Source organism: Rhagoletis pomonella, unplaced genomic scaffold (genome assembly GCF_013731165.1).
Source record: "Rhagoletis pomonella isolate Grant_MI unplaced genomic scaffold, Rhpom_1.0 Rhpom_scaffold_00004, whole genome shotgun sequence".
NCBI lineage: Eukaryota > Metazoa > Arthropoda > Insecta > Diptera > Tephritidae > Rhagoletis > Rhagoletis pomonella.
This window is the reverse complement of record NW_023458558.1, coordinates 49,838,060-49,863,286: the sequence shown is the minus strand read 5'-3', so window position 1 is coordinate 49,863,286 and position 25,227 is coordinate 49,838,060. Positions and strand designations below refer to the sequence as shown.

At 36.8% G+C, this 25,227-nt stretch overlaps 1 protein-coding gene across 1 annotated transcript in view; it reads right to left on the bottom strand.

The window, feature by feature from the left end:
- LOC118737721 (dynein heavy chain 10, axonemal) overlaps positions 1 to 25,227 on the bottom strand; it is a gene marked incomplete at its 3' end in the record, with an annotated part of 103,647 nt that overhangs the window by 23,745 nt on the left and 54,675 nt on the right. The window contains 10 exon segments of the mRNA XM_036468428.1: positions 7,826 to 8,153; positions 10,949 to 11,109; positions 13,455 to 13,547; positions 14,133 to 14,441; positions 14,560 to 14,799; positions 14,867 to 15,007; positions 15,948 to 16,091; positions 20,135 to 20,245; positions 23,737 to 23,895; positions 24,800 to 24,904. Of these exon segments, the coding sequence (XP_036324321.1) occupies positions 7,826 to 8,153; positions 10,949 to 11,109; positions 13,455 to 13,547; positions 14,133 to 14,441; positions 14,560 to 14,799; positions 14,867 to 15,007; positions 15,948 to 16,091; positions 20,135 to 20,245; positions 23,737 to 23,895; positions 24,800 to 24,904 (1,791 nt within the window).

Below are 25,227 nucleotides of genomic sequence, written 5' to 3'. Positions count from 1 at the left end.
CCAAAAAAATCTGAATAAAAAGTTGAAATTGTAGCTGAAACTTTGCAGATTTATCATAATTTTTGCACAAAGTTTGAAATCTGGATTTATATGGTGTTTGTTATATAATGAGCTAGACTTTTATGGAAAAATAATAAACATTAAATAAGCAAAAGTAAAATAGCCAAAATTTATCAAAATATTGTTGGCTTAATTAGCTGATTACAAGTGTATATATATTTTTTTATATGAGAATTGAAATCGTTTTTTTTTTGCTAAAAATTACTTGTCATATTTTATTTTTGACACCTTTTTATTTTTTTATTTATATAATATGTACACTGCCGGCAAAAAGTATTGGCACGGCAAATTTTTCACAATATATGCAAACATTTTTTTTCTAATATTTTTCTTCCAATTTTTTATAAAAATATGGTTCGTTCTACAACAAAACACATAAAAATATAATTGCTAAACCTTGTGTAAAACTCACGAAAATTCAGAAAATTTTCATGCAAATTTTCAACTTTTTAATCAGGAAGTTTAGGAATTATATATTTAGTTTTTTTTTGTGGAATGAACCAAATTTTATAAAAAATTAGCCGAAAAATATCAGAAAAAAAAAATTATTGCATATATTCAGAAAAATTTACTGGGCCAATACTTTTTGCCGGCTGTGTACATATTATCAATAAAAATTTATCTATTGGAAGTCTCTGAAACTCATTGCCATTTTCTAAATATTTGTTTTGGTTATTTTTTTGGCCTTATAACAATTATATTCAACAATTTATATTGAGCTCGAGGCCGTTTTTTAAATGGAAATTTATTGGGGAAAAGCAACAATAATTGGAAAAAATGGTAGAAGTGATAGCTATTTCGGAAATCACCACATTTCCTCATTAGACTTCTTTCAGTAGGATTCGAACCGACGATCCCACTAACTCAGCCAGTTGCCTATGCACCGTGCTAAGTACGCCTTGTAAATTATCGTTTGCTTTTTTCCACTATTTTCACTTTTGTTATGCCAACACAATCAAGCGCAGCTATTCCGCTGCAATTCACTTGATCATGTGGTTGTCCTACTGAAAGAAGTCTGATGAGGAAATGTGGTGATTTCCGAAATAGCTATCACTTCTACAATTTTTTTCAAATTATTGTTGCTTTTCCACAATAAATTTTCATTTAAAAAACGGCCTCGAGCTCAATATAAATTGTTGAATTTTCTAAATATTTTATATACTACTGGAGTAGTATTTAAGCTTTTTGTGTACTCATTTATTTTCTGAACAAATAAGTATTATAATTTTATATTTTAGAATTTCATTATTCACCTTAGACTGCAAAAATTAGTAATTAGTCATGAATAACAGAAAAGAATAATGATTTGAACTTTGCAGTCTTTGTTCAAACATGTGATTGATTGGCTGCAGTTAAAAAATTAATGTGACTGCAAGGATTTAAAGTCACGATGACTGCATTCTTTAACACCTCTGCAAATACCTCAGTCTGGAAAACCGAAGCATACTCCCCAAGAGAGAAGTGAAGCTTATCCCCATTAACTTCGATGAAGACCCCAGAGCCTGACCCAAAGTCAGCTTTGAAGCCATCAATAAAGAATCCACAGTGTGTGAGTTTGGGCTCAGTGCTGACATTAAACCAACATTCTGCCTTAGGGAATTCAAGATTAGATAGAATCTCTTCAACAAAGACAATGGTGGGTTACTATCCTGTGGCATTGAAAAGACACAAGTGTCCAGATCTTTGGCATCAAGAGCAGCGCCAGGTGTTATAGAGAAAGCTCCCGTACAGCACACGGCAATAGTTCTTTGAAGTTGTGCTCTAGTATGTAAGTATATGTACATATGTATAGAGCCTTAACGTAAGTGACATTTTTTCGAAATTTTATTTTTGAAACAGAAATGCATCTAGATGCTCTAGGAACACTTCTGCATCAAGAAGAAAAAATTAAAAAAATATATATGTATATCTCTTACGTATTTTTGGCGGTTAGTGCTCGATATGTATGTGTAAGTTTGTACCATAGAAAGCAGTGTAATTTAAAGCTCCAATTACATTTATTGCGTTCTCATTGACCTACTCTTTATGATGATTCAATGATTAGGCCAATTAAATAGTAATTTCATCAATATAGAAATATTAAAAGACAATACTTAAATTTAACGATCAAAGCGAAATTTAATTGAGTAGGTTAAATCAGCAGTAAATGCAATTATTTTGCGTAATCTCAGATTTACGTTGAGACTCAAACCGGCCATGCAGTCTGCCATTGAACCACTCGCTCGCACTCCGACCCAGCAAAGAGCTTTGCAAATCCCAACTGTGGCAAGTGCACCAGACGCCGAGGCAATCGTCGTCTCCTAACGTAGCGACAGAGAAAATGCATTTACGTATATCTACTACAACGCAATGAAATGTGATAATATTTTAGTGTCAACAATTGTTAAAACTACCATAAACTAATGCAATTCCAATGTGCGCTCCTTTCGGAATTACAGATGGCGATGGCGATGGCGATGGCGCTGTCACTATCTCTTTCCATTGAAATCTGCGGCTGGTTAAGCTGGCTGGTGGAGTATTATGTTGGGGCTCTCAAGCAGTACCTCGTAGCAATATCGGTAGCAGTAGCGTTAGCAAAAGCAATGGCAGCACCATAAAGGCAGTCAACTATAAATTCCGCGAATGGCAAAGGCAGGCAGCGCTTCTGTCGTTTGCACTTTTATAGTTACTTATTGATGAAGCAAGAACGGAAGGAAAAGATGGATAGCCATTGGCAAAAAAATGGAGCGTCTACATACATGCAGTGATATATAAGTATCTACACTGCCGCCAAAAAGTATTGGCTCAGCTGCTTTTTTACAATATATGCAAAACTTTTTATTGTAATATTTTTCCGCCAATGTTTTATAAAAATATGGTTCATTCTACGAGAAAAACCATAAAAATGTAATTTCGAAACTTCGTGCAAAAGTCGGGAAAATTCAGAAAATTTTAAAATTTTTAACCAGATTTTATAGAATTTTCTTGAGTATGTAGCTTTGTAGCCCATTAAATTTTAGTATAGAAAATGCAAGTTCGGAGTTAGTCAAAAATCGCATTGATTTCTGAGATTTTTTTTTGTTGAAGGTGTTTTGCATTTTTTCCATATAAAGTATTTTCGTATAATTTTTTTTTTGTATGGAAGAGACTGCGTGAAAAAAATGCCAAAAATCAACGGTAATTCGTAGCTACTTAGAACTTCTACTTTATTAAAACAGGATTGATTGAACGTACTCAAAAAAATTCTAAAAAATCAGATTAAAAGTTTGAAAATTTGCTGAATTTTCTCGGGTTTTGCACAAAGTTTAGAAATTACACTTTTATGTTTTTTGTTGTAGAATGAACCAAGTTTGTATAAAAAATTGGCGGAAAAATATTAAAACAGAAATTGGTACATATATTGTAAAAAAGCAGCTGTGCCAATACTTTTTGCCGGCAGTGTATGCTCATATCTGTGTTCGTATGGAAAAGTAGCTTATGTCGAAAGGCCGGCTTTAGTATAATGCGGCATTCCCTTTATTTTTTAAACGACAAGGAATTTTTTGATGAGACTTAAAAAGAATATTGACTTGCTAGAATCGGAACTATTTCTTGCACGTTTATTTGCTTAAAGTTGTTTAACGGCTTAGCGCCCGTAAGTCATTCGCAATCGTATGCTGCGAATGCCGATTTATACTAAAGCCAGCCTTTCGACATAAGCTACTTTTCCATACGAACACAGATATATAGGTGATGTGACATTACAAACGAGTATGTATGGCGAATATAAAGCAAATATAAGCCATTATTTTTAAGTCGGACGGATTTCGTAAAAATGTGATATCATCTTCATCGCTTCAAATTTTTTTATGGGTTCTATACATAAAATAAAATTTAAAATTTCCCGTTTATTTAGCTTTAAAACGGCGTTTAAATGAAGTCTGTACGATGAGCAGAACCCGAGATATAACGATTTGAAGAAGTACATGATTAGTCAGAATCACGAAAGAATCCATTTTTTGACAGATCCGAAGAAAAAGATTTTAAAAATTTCCTCGAATATGTGTTAGCTTATTTCATGTATAGAACTTATAAAAAATATTAGAAGGGAAGTGTGACACCAAATTTGGTGTCTGGAATGAAAAAGAATGCCTCATATATGTAAGTATAAAGTAATTACTTTAGAGTTAATTGTGCTTTTGTCACAATATTGAGGGGAAAACGTTTATCTTAGTCGAGAACTATTCCGTGGAATTCCATGTGACAAACGCTTGCCATCGGAAACGCAACGCATCGGATTTTACCTTGCTTAGCTTGATAAAAAAAAATACAATTTCCATGTAAAAATTAGTGCCACACGTTTATTAAATCATTTAATAATTTAATTGAAATGAACTTCCATGTCAATAGATATTTATATTAATTAGCGTGCTTTTAAGAAAGGCGCGGAAATACTCAAATTCGTGTTGGCGAAACGTTAATCTGATTAATCGAAAGTAATTTTCGAAGTATTTCTAGTATTAAAATGGTTTGGAATACAGTTTTTCAGTGAGTGACTGATAAAAATTTGATGAAATGGAAGCTGGCGACTGCCACAGTCTTCAGTTTCTTTAGCCATTCAAATTTTCTATCAGTCACTATTAACACTTGGCTAAGGAATCATCCTGTTTAATCAAAACGATTTACTGCCTAAAGCCCGTTCCGCGTGAAGGAGCTTACAGGAGGCGCGGGGTCTTGTAAGCCATTTACAACTGTTTGGAAAATCTAAAAACGTTGGAAACCGATTATGATATCATCCAGACCGGCCGATTTGTAGCTGTTAAAGTATGCAATAGCCTGTCTTAAGATGTTAACCGTAGTCAAGACATTGAATCCACATACGCGTGTGTGGCTCTTAGTTGGGGTTTACTAAGCAGCATCGTCAGCTGTCTACTCCAAAGACAAGTAGACACCTAAAAATGCTGTATGTTTTTTTTGTTAACCCCACAATATGATAGCAAGAAATTTTCGAGTCATCCGACTCGGACGAGGCCGGGAAGAAGACCGTTTAAAGCCTGGCAGAAACAGCCTTACCCTCACTTACCGCGGCTATGCCAGAGCTTACGGTTGAAACCAGAGTAGCCGTGGCGCAAGAAATCAGTTTTGCCGAGGTCAGCTTTTTCCGCCCTTGTCTCCATTTCATGAACTCAGTGAAATCGACCTTCCCCGCATAAACTTCCGCTACGGCAAAGTCATTCCCCTCTCCGCCATGCTGTGCTTCCTTGCGGGAGACACTTGTGATGACTGAGCCCTCCAGAATACATAATCCTGCCGCAAGTGCGGGTATATTTCAACTCATGTGGGTACTACCGGGAGTAAAATTCTTAAGTTTATCCATAATATGGTTTGGCAGTTTAACCCAACTGCTCCCTAGTTTAGCTCTCCTGGCACAGTGGTCAGTGTTTCTGAGGGTATTTTTCCTGCCGTTCTCCGAATTCTCTCGACGCGCAGAGGCGGGTGAGTCGCACCAGTGGATATTTGTCGCCTTTTACGAAATACATAGCTTACTGTGGATATATTCTAAGGTCCTACTCCACAGGGCGAACGCCAACTATACTAACCAAAAGTGACAGTTTGAAAACAAATTTAATTTAAATCGGTAGTTTTTGTTTTTGCATGCCACTCAATACTTATTTAATCTTAACCCTTTGTAAGGAGATATATATATGTACATATGTATGTTTAAAACTGATTTATATACTCGCATAAAAAAAAGCGTCGTCGACATTTCCATCAACATAAACAAACAATCTGAGAACGGACAAGCTGTGTGCGCAAATGCATGTACATTAGGGTGGTCCAAAAATGCACGCGAAAAAGTAAAGTCAGAATTTTTATGCTCTCACCCCCTAGGATTGTTCTATACCGAAAAAAATATATCCCTATATTTTTTTTATTTTGAAATCAAAAAATATTTAGAGGTCGCTCAAAGCGCCCAAAGTCTTACATGTATGTATTTTATATGGGGAAAACAACTCTTCGTAGAAATGGTATAGAATTCTTAAGAATCAATATTTTTCTATCGGAAAACTCTGTTTATCTGCAGGAGATTCCTAGTAATAATACCCAATTGTTTATTTAACAAATTTTTCATCGCAACTTTAACTTATAGGTTCGCCAAAAACCCACAAAAGCCCCGAAAAATGCAATGGGCGGACAAAAAAAAATTGTTAGTGTCAAAAAATGGTTAAATAAACAATTGGGTATTGTTATTGAAGGCCTTCTGATTTCAAAAAAAAAAAAATAAGGATATACTTTTTTCGGTATAGAGCAATCCTAGGGGGGAGAGCATTACAATTTCGAAATTACTGTTTTTGGACCACCCTAATGCATATACATTAGGGTACCTCAGCAAAAACATCAAAACTTATTGTACTTAGACTTCCGTTAAAATATTTCGATTTTACATTTTAAGATTTGTATACGCGAGCTAGATAAATTTCAAAAGGCCTCCAAAAATCGTGTTTTTTTTATAAATAAACTTAGTTTTTAACAACATTTTTTTCCAAAAAATCCACTCAGATGGTAGAATGGTTGAAGCTTTAAATGTGTGCGTAAAAATGTTTGAAAATTTTAGCAATGGAATGAATATAAAAAAATTTTAGAGACATTTTCAAATCGGTACGGCTTGCGTAAATATTATGAGGAAACTCTTAATACATAATAAATAGTTTAAGTCCGATGGAAAAACAGTATTGATTTTTTTTCTGTAGAGTGATGCGCCCTAATGTACATATGCGTGTGGCTTTAAGTACATACTATGTACATATATATCTATAGGTACGTATGTACATATGCATGTACATAATGATTGGGGTAAACGACAGATCGACATTCAAAGATTGCAGTGACAAGTGGCAGTGCATACTACTGGCACAGCACCCTCTGTAGTGCCATTCTTATCGCCAGCTGCCAAGGAACTTCGATGACTAGCGCTGGACTACACATTTATTACGAGCACATAAAATGCAATGCGGCCCTGTGGCTAGCACACCTAAGGATTCATAGTATTTGGAGTGCACACCACAACCGATAAATATGTGTGTGTAAATAACAGCGCCCTTTTCACACCCGGCTCTTGCGCCCATTACAAATACTTCACGTGTTAACATTGCCCCTCTTCTTTTCCCTTGTCGAGGTATAGTGTGTACTTGTGCCCACTTCTGCTGCAAACCCCTTCTGCGGGAGAGCCCGAGAGCTATGTATGTACATATGTATGTATTCCCTTCGCATTTATTGAATAATTTCCATTCTGCATAAACCATTTGGCAGCAGGCGATGTGCAAGATATGCTGGCGCTCTCGACGTTCGGCCATCGTATTGGCTATGTGCTGAAAACCTAACGGAAGGAAGCTGGCGTTGTGTGAAGGTACGACGAGTGTGGAGTTGAGTGGAGAACGTTACGATTGGCGCTTATGAAAAATTGTCCGTTATTTGCATATGTAAATCGATTACAATAAATTCTTGCATGTAATGTGGCAGCTTACACACCAGCCGCCTGCCAAGCGTAATCGAAGCGAACAACAGCAGCAACAACACGTAAAAATTTGTGAAACAAGCGTGTCATTTTTTTTTAAGGCGTAAAAAGTGTAAAAGTGTTTTGTTTATGTAGAATGTGTGGACTGATAAAACAAATATGTACGCTTGTTGAAAGCAATTTGCATTGCAACAGAATTTTCATATTAAAATGCCGTAAGAGTAAACAAATACAAAAAAAAAAAATATTAAAAATAAAAACACATACATACACACATATGCATAAACTTACCTTAAATAAACGCAACGTCATGCTGACCACATAATCTGCCATCGGCAGCATTTCAGCTTTAAATGCGCTGCTATGCTTCAAATGTCCTTTGAATATGGAAACGTAGATTTGCTGCAGCGATTCATCATTGGGGAAGACAATGTTGAAGACGGCAAACATGGATATGAAACGTGGATCGACTTCGTTGCGTCCGCCACCGGCACAACCCATGGCCGCGTAGAAGGTGAGGTCCTTGAACCTTTTCCAATTCAAGTCCTTGCCACGATCGTACATGCCATCGCGTTCGAAAAGTAGTTTAAGCAATGCAATTGGCTGTTGAGTGCCGTATCTGTAAACAAAAAAAAAAAAAGAATAAATGAGCTATAGATAACACTGTATAGCACTGGGCTGAACCAAACCAACTTTTTTTCTGAGGCTGAGTCATAAGTAAAAAAGTTATTTTTCCGTTTTTCGAAGTTAGCCTCCGAAATCGAGATACCGGCCTTCGAAATTCGACGAATTACGGCTGCTATATGGGGTCAAAAATCAGGCTGAAAATTTTCTGAAGTATAAAGTTTTTAATTTTTCGAAGACCTGACATTTGACTCCATATAGCTTCTTTTTCTTTTATTGAAAACCACAAAATTACAACCTACAAAATCGGGAATGCTCTATCTTTTGGTGTGATATTACCGACTGTGTGTTAAACTTAACGGAATTCCACTTTTATAAATTAGATATATATGATATAATTTTACTACTGATTCGGATCCTGAGTATAAAAATACGTGTACTGGCCGTTTATGCATGTAGGAAAAGTGTGTGTATGACGCCTTGAGGACCAGAGTCGTATAACTATCGTTTTAGAAAAAATTTTGGGACAGGTTAAAATGCAGTGCTAGCCTGAGGCATGCGCTTTTAGAGTTCTATTACTACACTGAGGGAAATAGCGCATAGTAAAAATCAATATCAATATATTCACAAAACTGGGAGCCAAATATAGTAAAACTGCGTTTTTGATTTTTCTCTTTGACGGCAGGATTTTTTTTTAAAGGACTTTGATATTTCTAGAATATGATTGAATAAAAAAATTATTCAAAAGATTCGGTGCACTGTAGAATAACTATATGGGTATCAGTTAAAAGGAAAAATTCTGTAGAATAGAAATAAATAATACTTTTTGGGCGGACCAGGACGAATAAGTATTGAAAATGTCCTTTTAAAACTTTATCCTTGAATATTCCTGGAAATATATGGAATATTTATTTTTGAAAATAATGTATGTCAAGGACTAAAATGTTAACCACCGCATCCTTGAATTTCGTCCTTCTAACCTCATAAGTTTTAGATAAACTTCTTTTTATAAGATATTGATGGTTACAATATACATAAATGAAGATACTGGAATCTGTACACTAGTAAAATTAAAACGTTGATACTGACCGATTTACGCAATGTCAGGGGTTCAAACTTGTTACCAGGTGGCTTCTGGGGTTGCTAATTTGGAATCTGAAGTCGATTTTTCAAAATTCAAAATGGCGGATCCAAAATGTCGATCCATTTTTATGAAAAAAGATTGGATTTGTTCGAAACCCGTCACTCGAGAGTTTTTGGGGTTGCCGATTACGAACCTGAAGCAAATTTTTTTAAATTTAAAATAACGGATCCAATATGGCAATCATTACAAAAAAAAGCACTATAATTAAAACGTTGATACTGAACGTTATAAACATAGTCAGGGGTTGAAACTCATTTCCAGGGGTTTCTGAGCTTGCTGATTATGTATCTTATGTCAGATTTTCAAAATTCAAAATGGTGGATCCCAAGAGGAGACCAACTTAAAAAAAAAGACTGGATTTTTTTTAAACTCTTTACCGCCATGAATTTTAAATACAAGCATTTTTCAATTCACGGATGGCGTTTTGCACTTCTCGGGTGCTTTTTCATAAATAAGAAATGTACGCTGAAGGGAAAAAATTGCAAAAACAAACAAACACTTTTTTGATCTTACTAAAAACGTCAAAGAAAGAACTTTGTAGTGGTAAATATTAAATTGAAACAAAAAAATATTTAATTATACTACGAACATGACAAACTATTTTTCTTACAAAAGAAACTTTTATGTCATTTAAATTTACATTTTGGGTATTTAAACCCCCTTATCCTTAAAGTGGGTTTATGGGCCCTTAATCATAATGACAAATTTCGTAGGACGCCGCTTTCGCAAACGATCGAAAAATATATGCCAAATAAGGATGATGTTTCAAGACTTATAAATAAGGTGTCATTAAAACAGGTTTTAAGATCTGTTAGCTTTTGTGGAAAAAAATTACAAAATTAGTATTTGTCCTGTATTCGAAAACATATCCGACTACATACATACTTATGTACATATCTGATTAAATAGCCTAATGAACAAAAGCTAATTTGATTTTTCGAATCCATGATTTTAACAAAAATTTCTAAGTAGTGGCTGCTATTTAATACTTGTGCATATTTCGGACCATTGCAAATTATTATGGAAATTATTTCATCTCTTCGCCTGCTAATATACTAAATATAGCTGTAAGTTTGAACGCTCCGGTTTATAACTCATCAATTTATTGGCCATAAATTGCAGGCAAAGCGACTGAGTCACAGTTGTCCACAAAATTTCGATATTCTATGCATTTCTAAAAATTCCTTTGCATTTATACGTTATCAGCAGGCTTTTTATGCTTAATTAAATTTCACTGCCCATATTCAGCAATCGATCTTATTACCTCCCATCCTTCGCACGCAGCCCACTTTTATTGGAGATTGCCACTCACAAAGCTATGTACAACCACTGTTATTGAAATTTTTACTATGTAGTTATGTACACACAAAAAAAAAAATTACCGAGTATACAAGTATGTATGTAATGGTTCGTTTTAATAATAAATACCACACACACACACGCACCGAACTTAAACCATTCCGCCACTACTTATACGTAGATATTCGTACATAAATAACGTATGTTAGTGCACGACCGTTGGCTAAAAATTTAATGCCTAGTCAGGCACAAAGCAGCTTAAAATGGCTGGTTGCGGTGAGCAGGCGAATGAATGTTGTATGTACATACATAATGTTGGTTAAAATGAAAATTTCGTTTAGACTTACTCATCAACTTGTGGCATATTCATGTCATCTATAAAGCAGGCAATCTTCTTGCCTATTGGTGGGCCAAAAGTGTCCTTTGTGCGCTTTTCCACAGCCGCCTCGAGCGTACGCTGCACATCCATTGATGAAGTTCTCGATGAAAAATTAATATTCAGTATGATCTGGAATAGGCCAAAGCACATATGTACATATGTACATAAGTAGAGCAGGAAAATATGTAATTTCACTTTGGTTATGCATCATGTGAATGTGTGCGTGTGCAATGGGCACATAAAGCAGCAGTAAAGAGTCACAGTATATACAAATACCAAATAAAAGCCATTACAACGGTTACAACAATATTGGGAAATAACATGACATGCCTGCCACCAATAAAATCAATGTAGGGACCATATTAATAGTGTACGGCAGTGGTGTATAGTTAGTATGTTGCAAGTTTGTTGACAACACCAAATAGAATGGCTCGTGGATGCAGCAAGCAACGTTAAACAGAAGTGTACGTATGTATGTACATACACTGCCAGAAAAAACATTGACAGCAATGACAGTAGCAAACGTATTTAATAAAGTGCGCAGCCAAAGAAGGTGCATACAGCATTGCTGCCGCAACGATATGCATGTGACTTTATCGTCACCTAAAATGCAAAAAGCTGTAACTAACAAAAATTGGTTTATAGAAAAATGATGTGGAACTTGAAATTCGATGAAATACATCATATCAATCAAAAAGTAAATTTTGTATTTTTTTTTTTGTTATTTGCTGTATTTTTTTTATTTCTGGCTGAGTGGAAGATCGACCCATCTCGGCAGCCGGTTCGAAAACGCCCTATCCAAGAAAACTTTTCAAAAACGCCCACATCAGAATTTGGTTGATGAACGCCCTATTTCAGAATTTGGTTCAAAAGCGCCCTATCTCAACTGAGAATATATACTCAATCGGTAGCTGCGATGAGGCGTTTTCAAATTCTGAGATAGGAGTCCTTGAAAAGTTTTCTAAGAAGAAATGTTTTTTAACTGGCTGCCGATATAGATCGATTCTTCACTCAGCCGTTGATATATAATAGGCCAGAAAAAGGATATTTTGTAATGCAATTTGGAAAGAAAAAACTTATTTGAAGCCGAACGTGGGGGTTGCCTTTTTAAATTTGTCGTTATATCTTCGGAATTTATATACCTTGTTTATACCAACACATAAAGCGCTTTGACCCAGTCCGCTGTGATTCAAAATGGAAGCATAAACCAACTTTCAATACGCTCAGAATTTCAAAAGTGTATTGACTTGAATTTGTTTTTAAACCGCTTTTTTATTTCTCACATCGCACACAAGGGCCAAGCGTGCTCAAAATTCAATAAAAAATAAATACTTTTTTTTGGAAAAATAAAAACACTGGTTTATTCCCATTAAATACTACATTTGGGGATATTTTCTCAGCTTACTATCGTTTTTTTCGGCTGGGAGATATGCGTGTCCAAACTTGACGAATTTGAACAATATTTTTTTTTTTAATTGAGAAATTCAAATATGCAAATCAAATTGTTACTGTAAGAAAGCGGTATTTCGTTATTTTGTTTTTTCCATTACCTAAAATGAAGTTTATTTATTTTTTTTGGTGTATATTTTTTGGAATTATGTGTTTAAAAAAAAATTATGTTAAAAAAATAAACTAACGTCTATTTTTTGCAAGTGTAATTTTCAAAATCATTTTTTTTAATGCGCACAGCGCTTAGTAAAAGTCGCAAAATGTTTAAATTATTCATAATTTGCATAATAATAAAATCAAATTAACTTAACATAAGACATTACAAAAAACTGGGTCACCAATGGGTTAATGCCTGACCAATAATGGGTTAAGACGTCAAAAATTTACTCTTAAAACGTATGTAGTTCAAGCGAGTCTTATGGAAAGATAATGATTTCAGAATTTTGAGCACCCGCTTTTATGAGGCGGTCCCAGTGTGCATCGGTTAGAAAAAAGATATAAACACATCACTCATTTGACACGAAGTGAAAAAGGTCTGGTTTTCTTTATATATTTTTTGAATTTTTTTAAATTATTATTATAACAAATTTGAATTCTTGCTCGCTTCCATTTGGATCCACCGCGCAAAATAATTATTTAAGAAATGTCGAATAAAATTAAAAAAAACTTTTTTGCTTTTCAATACGGTTTCAGCGAGTGCGCCATAATGACGCTTTTTGATGTTTGGTAACTCGGCGGCGGCGTTCACCTTTAGGTACATACACATCGTTACCTTAATATAAAAAAGCCCTATTTAACATTTATTTCTTTGGGAAGTGATTTATTACCTTAATAGAAAATCAAAATTTTAAGCTCTAAATTTGTTTAATATGCTATTTTTTTTATTGAAAACTGTAACTTGTGTTATACTGTTGTAGTTATTTTTACATTTTGGAAGTCTACCGACTTTTAAACGAAAATGAGTTAGGGCCTTTTTATATTAAGCTATGCATCTTTTCAAGCGTTAAAAGGTTTTTTTCACTCACATTTGAATCTGGATTTAAATTACGTAAATACTGTGAAATCATGGCAGTCTTTGAAGTACCCGCTTCGCCGACAAGCAGCACCGGCCGCTTGATCTAAACGGACGCCAATGGCAACGGCAGCAAATTCCGAGGTAGGAGCGATGGCGCATTGACGGTGACAGAGCAGCAACAGTCGGCGTACATGCAAAAAAAATAAGTAAATATTAGCTAAGCCTCTATATTGAGCTCTAACCGTGAAAAAAATGTTTGCCCCATTTGTTTAAACCTTTTCTTTTGATGCAGAAATATATTTAGATGCGCTGGAAATATTCTGTATCAAAGCGAAAAATTTTTATAAATAGGTTTCTTTCGATTTTTTTGACGGTTATGGCTCGATATGTTGAACGAGAATGTATGTCTCTATATACATAAATGACGATTGTGATTCACATGTGTGGCCGAATAAAGCAATCGGGTGTTGTTATTGAAAGTCTTCAGAAGAGAATAATTTTTAATTTCGAAAAATAAAAGTTGTTTATTTTCCTATATTTGAACGTTTTGAGCGACCTATAAATATTTTCTGATTTCAAAATAAAAAAATAGGGCGTTTATTTTTTTCGATATAGAATAATCCTAGGGGGTGATAGCATTAAAATTCCGACTTTACTTAATTTGGACCACCCTAGTGTACATACGTACCTCACTCATCAATGCCAGCGTTCTAGTGGTGCGTGTGCTATCAACAGTTGGCACGACAATTTCACTAAATCTCATCTCAGGATCGTGGACATACTCAGGCACCATCCATTCCCAAGCGATCCAACAAGCCTTCTCGCGGCTATAGAAATATTCGTAAAGTGTAGGCTTACTGTTGGGTAGTTGTCCCCCGGTTGCTGGCTTTTCCGGCGTATCTGTTACGGCAGGGAAGCCAGCAATGCGTTTCACGAACTCATCGTAAATTGGTTTGTCTCCTTCAATCAGTGTAGCTCCCAGTGAATTATAAACGCACTGTAAAATATAGTGAAAATAAAATCTGGCATATAGCTGCTTTATGAGTCTTTTTGTACTACATATGTATTAGCACAATTTGGGGAAATGTGTTAATTAATAAATGTCCCATTCTTACCTGTATAAATCCACACTCAATCGAATCTTGATCGTACATAGTCGCCTCCGGTGCTTCCGTTGCTATGTCATCCACATTTGTGTACACGGGCAGCAGAGCATCGTACATGTAGCAAAATTGCACCACCATATTCAATTCCGTTTGTGGAATGACCATTTTCAAAGGATTGCCCTGGGAGGTGCCATCTACACCCTCCAAGATGAAAGCAATCGATTGCACAATTATTTTCTCGTAAAAATCCTTAAAAAAAATGAATCCAAGCGAAATGAAAATCGAAGTAATAAAAAGGGAAATCAAGCAAAATTACATTCAATATCTCGTGCTCGCCTTCAGGGCGTGTCAACAGCCAGCGTTGCCAGTAGGGCGCGAAGCGCAGATTTTTCGGATCCACATAAACCATGCCAGCGCGAGAAACAGTGGCTGGCGAGGCATACCACAAGTTGCCGACCTGAAAGGAGAGGAGAGTGAGAAAGTTGCAATAACATGCTGAATAGAAGGGCGACGTATACAGGGTGTCCACGACCACCCGTCCACCCCAACTGAGTTGGAGGGAAATGATTTTGATTGAAAACCGCAAAAATTAGACCCACTAAATCGGGGAAGCTCTATGTTTTGGTGGTATTTACTACCGACTTCCGGTTTCGACCGTAAGTGGGTTAAACTGAACGGAAGTTCTTTTTTTCAAATTAGGTATAGGTACATGTTTTTACGACAGATTCGGATTCTAAGGAAAAAAATAAGTAAATTTGTTTGAAACATTTTCCTCGGAAGTGCCTGTTTTATCCTCTAAATGACCGGAGAACTTCAATTCGTCCTGATCTTCTTAAATGAGTGAACACGTTTTATTCAAAAACGAAGAAAAAACAAAGGTTACCGGGTCGAGGATGCTCTATCTTTTGGTTGTACTTCTGTGAAAAAAAATTTGAAACAAAAGTAAGGCATTTTTATCATTAGAATCCGAATGTGTACGAAAAACATATATATCTTATTTAAAAAAATTAACTTTCGGTCGAAACCGGAAGTCGGTAATAATACCAAAGAATAGAGCATCCCCGATTTAGTAGGAAAATTCATGCGGTTTTCATTAAAGAACATTTCCCTCCATTTCAGAGGGGGAGGACGGCTGGTTATATGTAGTTGCTTCGCACGAAGGAATGAACACTCATTACAAAGCTATTTATCACTGAGGTTATACTGTTTTTTTTTGCTTTTGTATGATTTTTAAGGTTGTGTAGGCTGGTATGACAGCTTACGCTGACATCCGAGGCTAACAAATACCAAAGGCACCTGCTATTTTGCACATTTCCTCCCGAGCAATGCGCCAAACAAAAGAGTGTGTCCTTCGTAGCAGGCGCCTTGTGTGTGTGCGCTTGTGCACTTGCACTTACCTCAAATAGCAGCGCGCAGTAACTTTCCAATCTGATGCGTTCGCCATTCGCTAATGTCAACAGCTTATTATCATCCATAACCGAGTTCATGTTCTCAATCCACAGCGCGTCCACGTCCCCATCGAAGCAGACGTACCGTCGTTCCTGCCGATTGAAGGTAAAATTAGTAGCAGAAACAACAAAAAAAAAATGGTAGTGAAGGAATCGAAAGGGTTGCGACCGCAGCGGAAGCATGCATTAGGCTGATTGCATTAGTTTGTCACTTGTCACCTGTCATGTAATCCCGTTGCTGCAGCTACTACATACATATGTACATATGTAGCCTGTAGGTATTATGCCACCAATTATGGCGCGATTGAAAAGCAGCGTCGACCTCGAGCAAGCGGAAATTACGCGAAGCGGAATAGCAAGTGATGAGCGAATGCCTGATTGCCTGTTACATCGTTGTTGTTTGGACGCACACAAGCGAGTGCATTGCGCCATCTAGCGCCCAAAACTGACTGACATTGCTATCGCATTTGACATTTTGTATTTGTTTTTTTTTTTTGTATTCGCAGTACCTGGCAAACAAGTTCTGTGTAGGTAGGTGTCGGGCTCACAGGTGTGCGCTTGTCACTCTATTGTTTTGTTATGTTAGAACAGCGACGCAGCAGCTGTGACGCTACGGGATTTATTAGCGCATCTTGCAAGTGTAATTTCCACTTGGCTGATGATGCGGTAGCGGCAAGGAAAACCACTGCTGCTAACTTTGCATGCATGTGCTATAAGCGAGCGCTTGCAGTAGCTGCACGGCGGGTGCTGCAGTGATGAATTTGGCTAGCGGCGCGCAACTGTCGTTTGTGTCGTGTCACATTGACAACGCGCCGCTTATCCCAGCCACATGACAGCTTTGACAGCGCAGAAAATCTGTCGCAGCTCAGTGGCGGAGTGAAGTGCAAGTGCATCGTGCACGGCGTATGTGCGCGACAACGAAGAGCTCTTGACTTCGACAAGGCGGTAATCTACGCCCCTTAGTTTCTGTATTTGTTCTTTCGTTTTTTTTTTCGTTTGTTTTTGTTTGGCTTTCGCTTCGCCGCACAAAAAAGCGCTAAATAGCGTTTCGCAATGCAATTTTCTTCAAGATGTGTCAAGTACAGCGCCCGTGAAGCTCTAGCTTAGCAGGTAAGGTCGTCAAAGCCACAACTCACACAAAGTGTCTTCGAGTGCTAGTAGTTGGCATTGACATAAAATCATTTCCGCGGAAATTTTGAGATTTGTGCACCATGTAAAAGGTGCAAGCGTTGAGTGCGGTCACTACATAAAAAAATTCACATACAAAGCAAACTTGCCTGCGGATAGGTCAAACGTGCGAAATGCTTGCTATATTTGTGATCATTCCAATTTTTTTTTTATAGAATTTTGCGTTTTTTGCTTACTTATGCCACATAAAAATGCACAATCAAATGCAATGCACGTCAATCAATTTTAAGTCGAAATGTGCCAATCAAATTTGCACCTGCAACCACCAACGCTGCATACAAAAATTGCCAGCTAAAATTTAAATGCCGCTGCAACGACAGTAACAATAATAAATGGTGACTGTTACTGTATGTGCAATCTTCGGGGGTAGGTTGATCCAGCATTTATTGGCTATATGTAAGCGTTGCGTAGATGCACAGTGTGTTGAGTAAGTGAATTTATTTTATCGACTGCGTAAGAATGACATTGCAGGCTTGTATTTTTCATTGTTTGCAAAAATTTCGTCTTTTAAAGCTGAAAATTTTTCCAGTTTACTAAAGCCCACCTGAAAAAACTCGTTGGGTCCTTAAGCACTTTAGATGTTATAGCTCATTTCCACCAAACGCTTAACTACAGCTAAGAGCTTAGATAAGTTGCAATAATTTTAACGAGAGGTGATCGGCAAGGTTTATTTCTTAATTTTTGCTTTTTTTCTTTTAATTTGCTTGTAATTAATGTGAACAACTACCTTCTCGAGTTGTAATCTGTTTTTTTCCAGTAGGCATAAACTGCAGTTAAGGCTTGGTGGAAATGAACTGTTAGCGAATGTAATGATTTTCTTTTGGAGTCAGTCAATATAAGCGCCCGTTATTTTGTATACGATTTAAAAAAAACAAATTGTGTTCATCAAAACTATATCCAGATTATTAGAAATTTAAATTATGACGCGTAAAAAATGGCAACCGTGGAGCATCTGGCCAAATGACGAAAGTATATTATTTGACCAGTAGTAGCTCTCAGAGTTGATTATATCACAAAACATGGATAAGCACTCATAGGTCATATGGAAAGAGCTAGGAAGGCTTTGGGAATTTTTTCCTCCAGACAATTTGGAATTCGTAGTACTGAACTGGCTTAATTCACGATGTCTTGGTGTCTATTGCGCCCTCTATGAAGATAGATAGATATTAATATGAGCAGAATTTAGAAAAAGTGTTTTCCTAGTGGATAGAAACTGAACGAAATAAAATGCTGAAACTTTCCCAGAGCACATTCATCTGGGCGTCTGGTGTTGGTAATGGACTAGGTGTGGAACTCGCTACATGAAACAAAGTTCCAATGAAAGGCAAAATAAAGAGAGTCAGATAAGACCATCTTCTTTCGATGACGGTACGAGCTCTTTATGGGGGAGAGTGCCCTAGCCAGTTGATTGATGCCCTTTAGGCAAAAAATGGGTGGGCACTTGCGGCGTCTACTACAGCTGCCATGTAAAGGATCGCAAATTCGGTGCAGGATCTGTGGTGAGAGAGAGACGTCGTCACCGAGTACTATCGTTCACCCTTGTGAACAAGTTTCTCACCAAACTCCCTAATTTCTTCAAGACCTCGCCTAATTGCCCTACCACCTTGACAAAAGAGCAGAACAAGGCGAACAAAGACGTCTTCTAAAACCACTTGTAGCACACTTACGAGCGCTTTTTCGTTACTATATTAAAAGCGTGCTTGGCGATTATAATGTCAGGTTGGGTAGTAAAGCGATCTTTCAAAACACCGTCGGAATTCAGCTTTTTCGACGAAAGGTCAAGGTCTACAATATAACTGTGTCCCTGTGTAGAAAAAAAATGTGCGTCTAGCAACACAAGATAAGAGAAAGTATTCCCCGTCATCAGGCAAACAATCATCCCATTCCCAACTCCGCACTCACAACTACAATTTCGAAGAAACGGACAACTTCGTTAAGTTAGGAATAATGTCAGCCTTGAAAGACAAAGAAGAACCAATCTTGCTACTTTGGACTGGGCAGGCAATTGAGAAGTAAAGTCCTCTCTCGTCGTACAAAAGCCGCACTCTCTAAGTCATTCCCGTGCTGGCACTGAAGCATGAACAATGAAAACGCCTACACAGGGAAGAGAGTCGGGACGCAGTCAGCTGATGCCTTGCTAAAGCTTACGAGACGAAAAAAAAAGAAATAAAGAATTAAAAGATTAATCTATATCTACATATAATAGAATTGTAACAGGATGTACAGTCTGTACATTATACATACTAAAGAACAATTTATATGGGGGTCTTCATTAAAGCAAAACAAATCGAATTAACGATTCTTAGAAATTTTGTTTGTATGTTTGTACGCGTATCACGCGGATACTAATGCATGTAATCGAATGCAGTTTTCATCGGTATGTTGCCTAATGTCTAACTTAAAATATAGAAGAACAAAAATTTAAGAGTTGCCACCTGTTTTAAAATTGCAGTTGCAGATGCTGCTCAACTTAAAACCGAATAAAGCTGAGTGGCTCCTTCCAGGCCCCCTCTCTTTCTGCTGTGAAACAAGACTTCACCCGAGTGAGTTACCGCATATCTCACATGGGTTGCTCACATTCACCTGGAGTGCGCGAACGGGGATGCCAGATTCGGGATTGAGTAAAGTGGCGCAGCTGTAATGCATTCCAAGAAGAATGACAATAAGGAGAGTAAAGGCTTTCTGGACTTACAAAAATTCATGTACGTAGTCTGTGCGTCTAGTTTTCATAAAAAAATGTTTAGTCTGTCGAATAAATATAACCCTAGAATATCAGCCATAATACACTATGCGTCGCAAATGTATTCGGTGCACATTCGTAATGATTTGACGTAGTATAAACGTTAATAATTAAAATGCGTGTGCGTATTTGTATGTGTATGTATGTATCTTCATAGTACACATACATACATATAAATCTGAATATATACATTGCTTTTCCATTTTACCTCTCGCTCGGTCGGTCTATTCATCTCACGGAAAATATTCGAAAATAATCCATCAATCCAATCGCGTGTATCCATATCGAGGTAACCATATAATTCGATTACCGAGCAGGCCTGCGATTAATAAAAATTGTTCGCATCAAAATTAAGGTATCCGAAAAATTGTAAATAAAATCGATTGGCAGCAAAAACAAGCAAATCAACAAAAAGCGAAAAAATATTATATAAATCAGGATGCAGGCGCAACAACAACAAAGAGTACAACGTCGCCACACGATTGTATACATACGCATACGCTTAAATTTATGTTTATTGCATATGTTTGGGTGCAACAAAATATTTAAATATACATACATACATACATACACCCTGGCATAACAGCAATAAAATAAAAGTCGGCATCAGTATCCAGCAGCGGTCGCACCAGAAAAAATAGCTACAACAACAACAATAACCAATTTATAATAATACACTGAGGTATGATGTGCATTGAATAGGCGACGGGCGATATCGATGAACATTGCTCGGACTCGCACTCTGGCGCTTATTTCGCAGTAAAAAAAAAACTGCAGCTGCAAACAGCAGCTTCAAATTAAATAAAATTAAAATATGCAAAGGAGAAAGAAATCGAATTTATTTTTGAATGGCAGCAATAAAAAAGGAAAAACTGCGATACTGTATATACATATATCGCCACTAGACACGAATAAAGGGGCGGTGAAAAAAGACGCATACATTTTACGAAAAAAGGCGCGTGGTCATAGATTTATACTTGGCCAAGGACTGTCACTTCAGCATTATTTCACCCAATCTCTTCCGTCCGAGATAGGTCGACCTTCACCCCCTACGAATGTTCTGTATCGAAAAAAATATACCCCCTATTTTTTTATTTTGAAATCAAAAATAGTTCTCATGTATTTTATATCGGGAAAAAAGCACTTTCCATCGGAAGTTTCTTTTAAGGAGATAATAACACTCAATTATTTATTTAAAATTTTTTTCGTAGTAACTATATTTTATAGGTCCGCAAACACTCCAGAAAATGCCAGAAAATGCAATGGGGGATAAATAAAATTTTTAGTATTAAAAATTGGTTAAATAAATAATTGGGCATTGTTATTCGAAGCCTCATAAAGAGAACGAAAAACATTGCTTTTCCAGAATTCTACGAAAAGTTGCTTTTTTCCCATATAAAATATGTACATGGAAAACTTTGAGCGCTTTGAGCGACCTCTAAATATTTTTTTTAATTACAAAATAAAAAATAGGGATATTTTTTCGATATAAAACAATCCTAGATCCCAAAATTTCGACTTAACTTATTTTGGACCAGCCTAATGTTCACATTTAACAACTGCCCAATTGTATGTAGCAGCTTTCATTACTTAATCGATGATTTATGTACATGCATATTATAAAACAAGTGTTTAAATAACCAAAAATGTGTGACCATTTTCCCGCGATCTGTTTTTATGACCAGTATTTTTATTGTCAAATCGATAGTTTCATTTTTCAAAACCAGGCGCTCATATATGTATGTACATATGTGAAGTAACAAGCTCTCTATTTCTACGTAGAAAATTGTTTGTACACCAATCAATTTTAATATTTATAAGACTGTTAATATTTAAAATTACAAATATTCTGAACAAAATTGTGTCATTTTAAATTCTAACCGACTGATAAATTAAAAATTGATTGGTTTACCCGGACAAAAAATTCTACTTACAATAACAGGCGAAGTAATAGAACAGCTTTCTCGGTTTTTTTTCGGACATTCAGCTGCCTTATAGTCAAATTTTATAGGCAAATTTTCAAATAAGGCAGTGCCAAAATATTTCTTCTCGCTCTAATTAACTCCACCATGCTAAAAAGGAAATCAAACAAACCAATGTGTGCGTATAGAAAACTTGCTACTTCATATCGTCGCATTTACGATACGTTGCGCATGCGCTTAGAAGATACTTCAGTTGGCAAATCGCCACTATGGAGAAGCGGAATGATAGGAAGTCAAACCTCCATGCGCTTGCTGACTACTGCTGCACCTTGAAAAGCGATGATAGTACGATCCGCAAAAGAAAATGTTTGACGATTTTATTCCAAAGCGCGGAAAGTGTTATGAGAAAAACGACTGGCTAATGATGAATCGGGGATATTGATTTTTTAATGTTGATTTATTTATGAAATCACTTTGTTTTTGAAAATAAATTCATATATTGAGATTTTCAATAATGCACAATTTTTCGGAGTAGGGTTGCCACCTATGAAAATGTTAACAGATTTTCGCCGTTCGTTGGACTATAAAACGAGATACCAGATGCAAGTGCATGGCCTTCGCATGTACAAAAACTTTATTATTTTTTAAGTAGGGTTGCCACCTATTTAAACTTACTATCTTCTATACATAGTATAAAGGGAAGTTGATATTATGATTGGAAAGAGATATTTTAACCACGGATTTAGACAAGATTTTTAATATATATAATAAACGAAGTACCTGATGGCATATGATTTCTTTCTCCAAATACGTAAATGTACATTCATATGCCAGTGCATAGCATGCATTTAGGCGCCTGGTGTTAGCAGTCGCGCCCAAACACGGGGGAGTACTCCAACACACATAATTCTTTTGAAAATTCTCGACTACTAGTACATTTTAATTGCAAGGTTTGATTTTTTTTTGTAGTACTATATTCAACTAGGAGAGCCGTAGAATCGCTTTTCTTTACGCTAGTATTTGCTATTATTTGCAAATTTCAATATAAAATTGAACGGCGTTTATTAAGAGATTGTGACTTACAATTGAATATACCTTGAAAGCTGCTAACCTGCTTGCAAAAGCAATTTCGAATCATTGTCTATAATGGACTTAAGTAATTAAATGGGAATTAAAAATAAGAAAAAACGTATTTACACAATTGTTGGACGAGTTGTGTGAAGGTTGCAGGGCAATTACGCAAATTACAAAAGCCTCGGCTAATAACCGGAACCACCTTTACAAGCCACCATCCGGGCTACAAGCAGCAACAACAACAACGAAAAAATGGAACGAATGCAATACAAGCTTGCATACCTTGTGCGGCGGAAAAGGGGCGGGTGGCTGTTAGGTTGAATGAGCGTAAGCGGAAGCCAACCGGACAAATGACAAAGGCTGCTAGAAAAGAAGCGGCAGATGCTTCAGCAACATACCACACAGCCTGATAGTTGAATCAAGGCTGGCTTGTTGGTTGGTTGGTTGGTTGGTTGCTTGGTTGCTTGGATGGATGCTGGCCGGTTTGGCCGCTTGGCCAGAGGGATCAAAGCAAAAGGCACAAAAGCCATTGCAGCCGTAAAGCAGTTGCCTGTTGCCAGCTATCACCTCTTAGCCAGCAGCAACAATCAGCTGCAAATCTCTCATGTCTTATTTGTTATTGTTGTTGGTGTTGCCTCTTTTTGTTGGACATTTGAGCTGTTCGCTTTTTATGGCTTCTATAAAGTTGGCTACTTAACTTGTGTTTGTTGTTTTTGTTGCTTAGTTGCTGCCAACGCCACTGTGTTATGCTATGCAGTGTATGTATGTACATATGTATAGGTGCTAGTAGGTAATCAAGTAAAATTCAACTCACCTTGGGGTTAAGTACGGTGCACTTGGTGGGCAAGCCCATGTGGCATTGTGCCTTAATTAGTGTATTTATGACGACAGTCTTGCCACCACCTGTTGGACCAACAATCATAGTCGAGTGTCGGGTCATCATGGTCTCATACATTTGCACCACTTTATCCTCCTGTATTGGGTGGGTTGCATTGAGGTGGTGGCATTGAATGGGCAACAGGCGTCAAGGGCAGGCCATTAAGTTCGAGTAAGTCGCAGTCATCCATTTAAGCAGTTGACCAGTTGATGAGTTGATGAGTTGCAAATGGACGTGGCCGACAAGCGATGATGGACAGTTTTGTGTTTGCATTTGAAAATACATAGTTGAAAGAGAGAGGCCAAATGGGGTTTTTTTTACTGTTTTTTTTGAAAAATAATTACTAAAATATTTTGCAATATTCCTCCGTTGAAAAGTGCGAATCTCTTTGTGCAGCACGTCAAAGTGTCAGCTCTTGTAGCTTTGTTTTAACGGTGAAGCTCAAAGCGGAAAACCGCTCATCAACGCCCGCGGAGGAAGTAGAAATAAAAGAAGGCACGCTAAGGCAAAGCAGCAGTTCGCTTCGCAGGCAAAAGACGATGAAGCAAATAGCGATGCGCTATTTTTCATGCAATTGCCTTACGTCTTGTCTACTCTCCACTTTATTCTATTTGTCTTCCGCGCTTGCCAACTACCTTTCTCGCACAATTCAAATCATGTGAAGCGGCCACTTGCTAAAGATTGACAAAACGCTACATTGTTACGCTCTATTTAAAATGGTTCTTGAGCTTTTTAGTTTTTTTTTGTTTTTTTTTCTGAACACCGTTGGTGGAGAGCCTCAAGGGATATTCTAGTCCATATTTTTTTTTTTTAAGTTCTTGACTAAGCTCTCAAGTGTCAAGCTGTTGACTATACAAAGAACTTGAAAAGTGTCAGCGCGAATTAAGAAGTGACAACAAAGAAGCACTAAGGATTTGCGCTGCCACTTTTTAGCTCGTGGACAAGCAAGCGGAAAGGGAAATTTTAGGGCAGAGCTAGTTTTTTGTGCGCTATAGCTTACCTGATCTGCTAAAAGTACATAGCCGTCGCTGACGAGCGTGTGCCGCACGGCAGCATTGAAGTCCGGGTATCCAATTCGTGGGCAGTCAATGCCGGGGAATAAGTCCTGAAACGAAAACAAGATATATTTTGAAAATCATTCGAATTTAAAAGATTATACAAATATATTTGATATTCTATCTTGGTAGTGTCGTGGTTAGAAGTGCGCACTGCTAGCTGGGATCAATTCCAGTTTGCGAATAACATCTAAAACAGTGATGCACAAGGGAGCCAACGATGCATGAACGATCTTTATGTAACGTATACGCCATGGTTCACCAAGAATTTTTGCACCTTCATTCAGTACTTTGCCATTGCCTGCAAATGTTAAGCTTAATGTACATTTTAAACTCAGGAACCTATTGCATAATGGAAAGTTCCATTTATTTT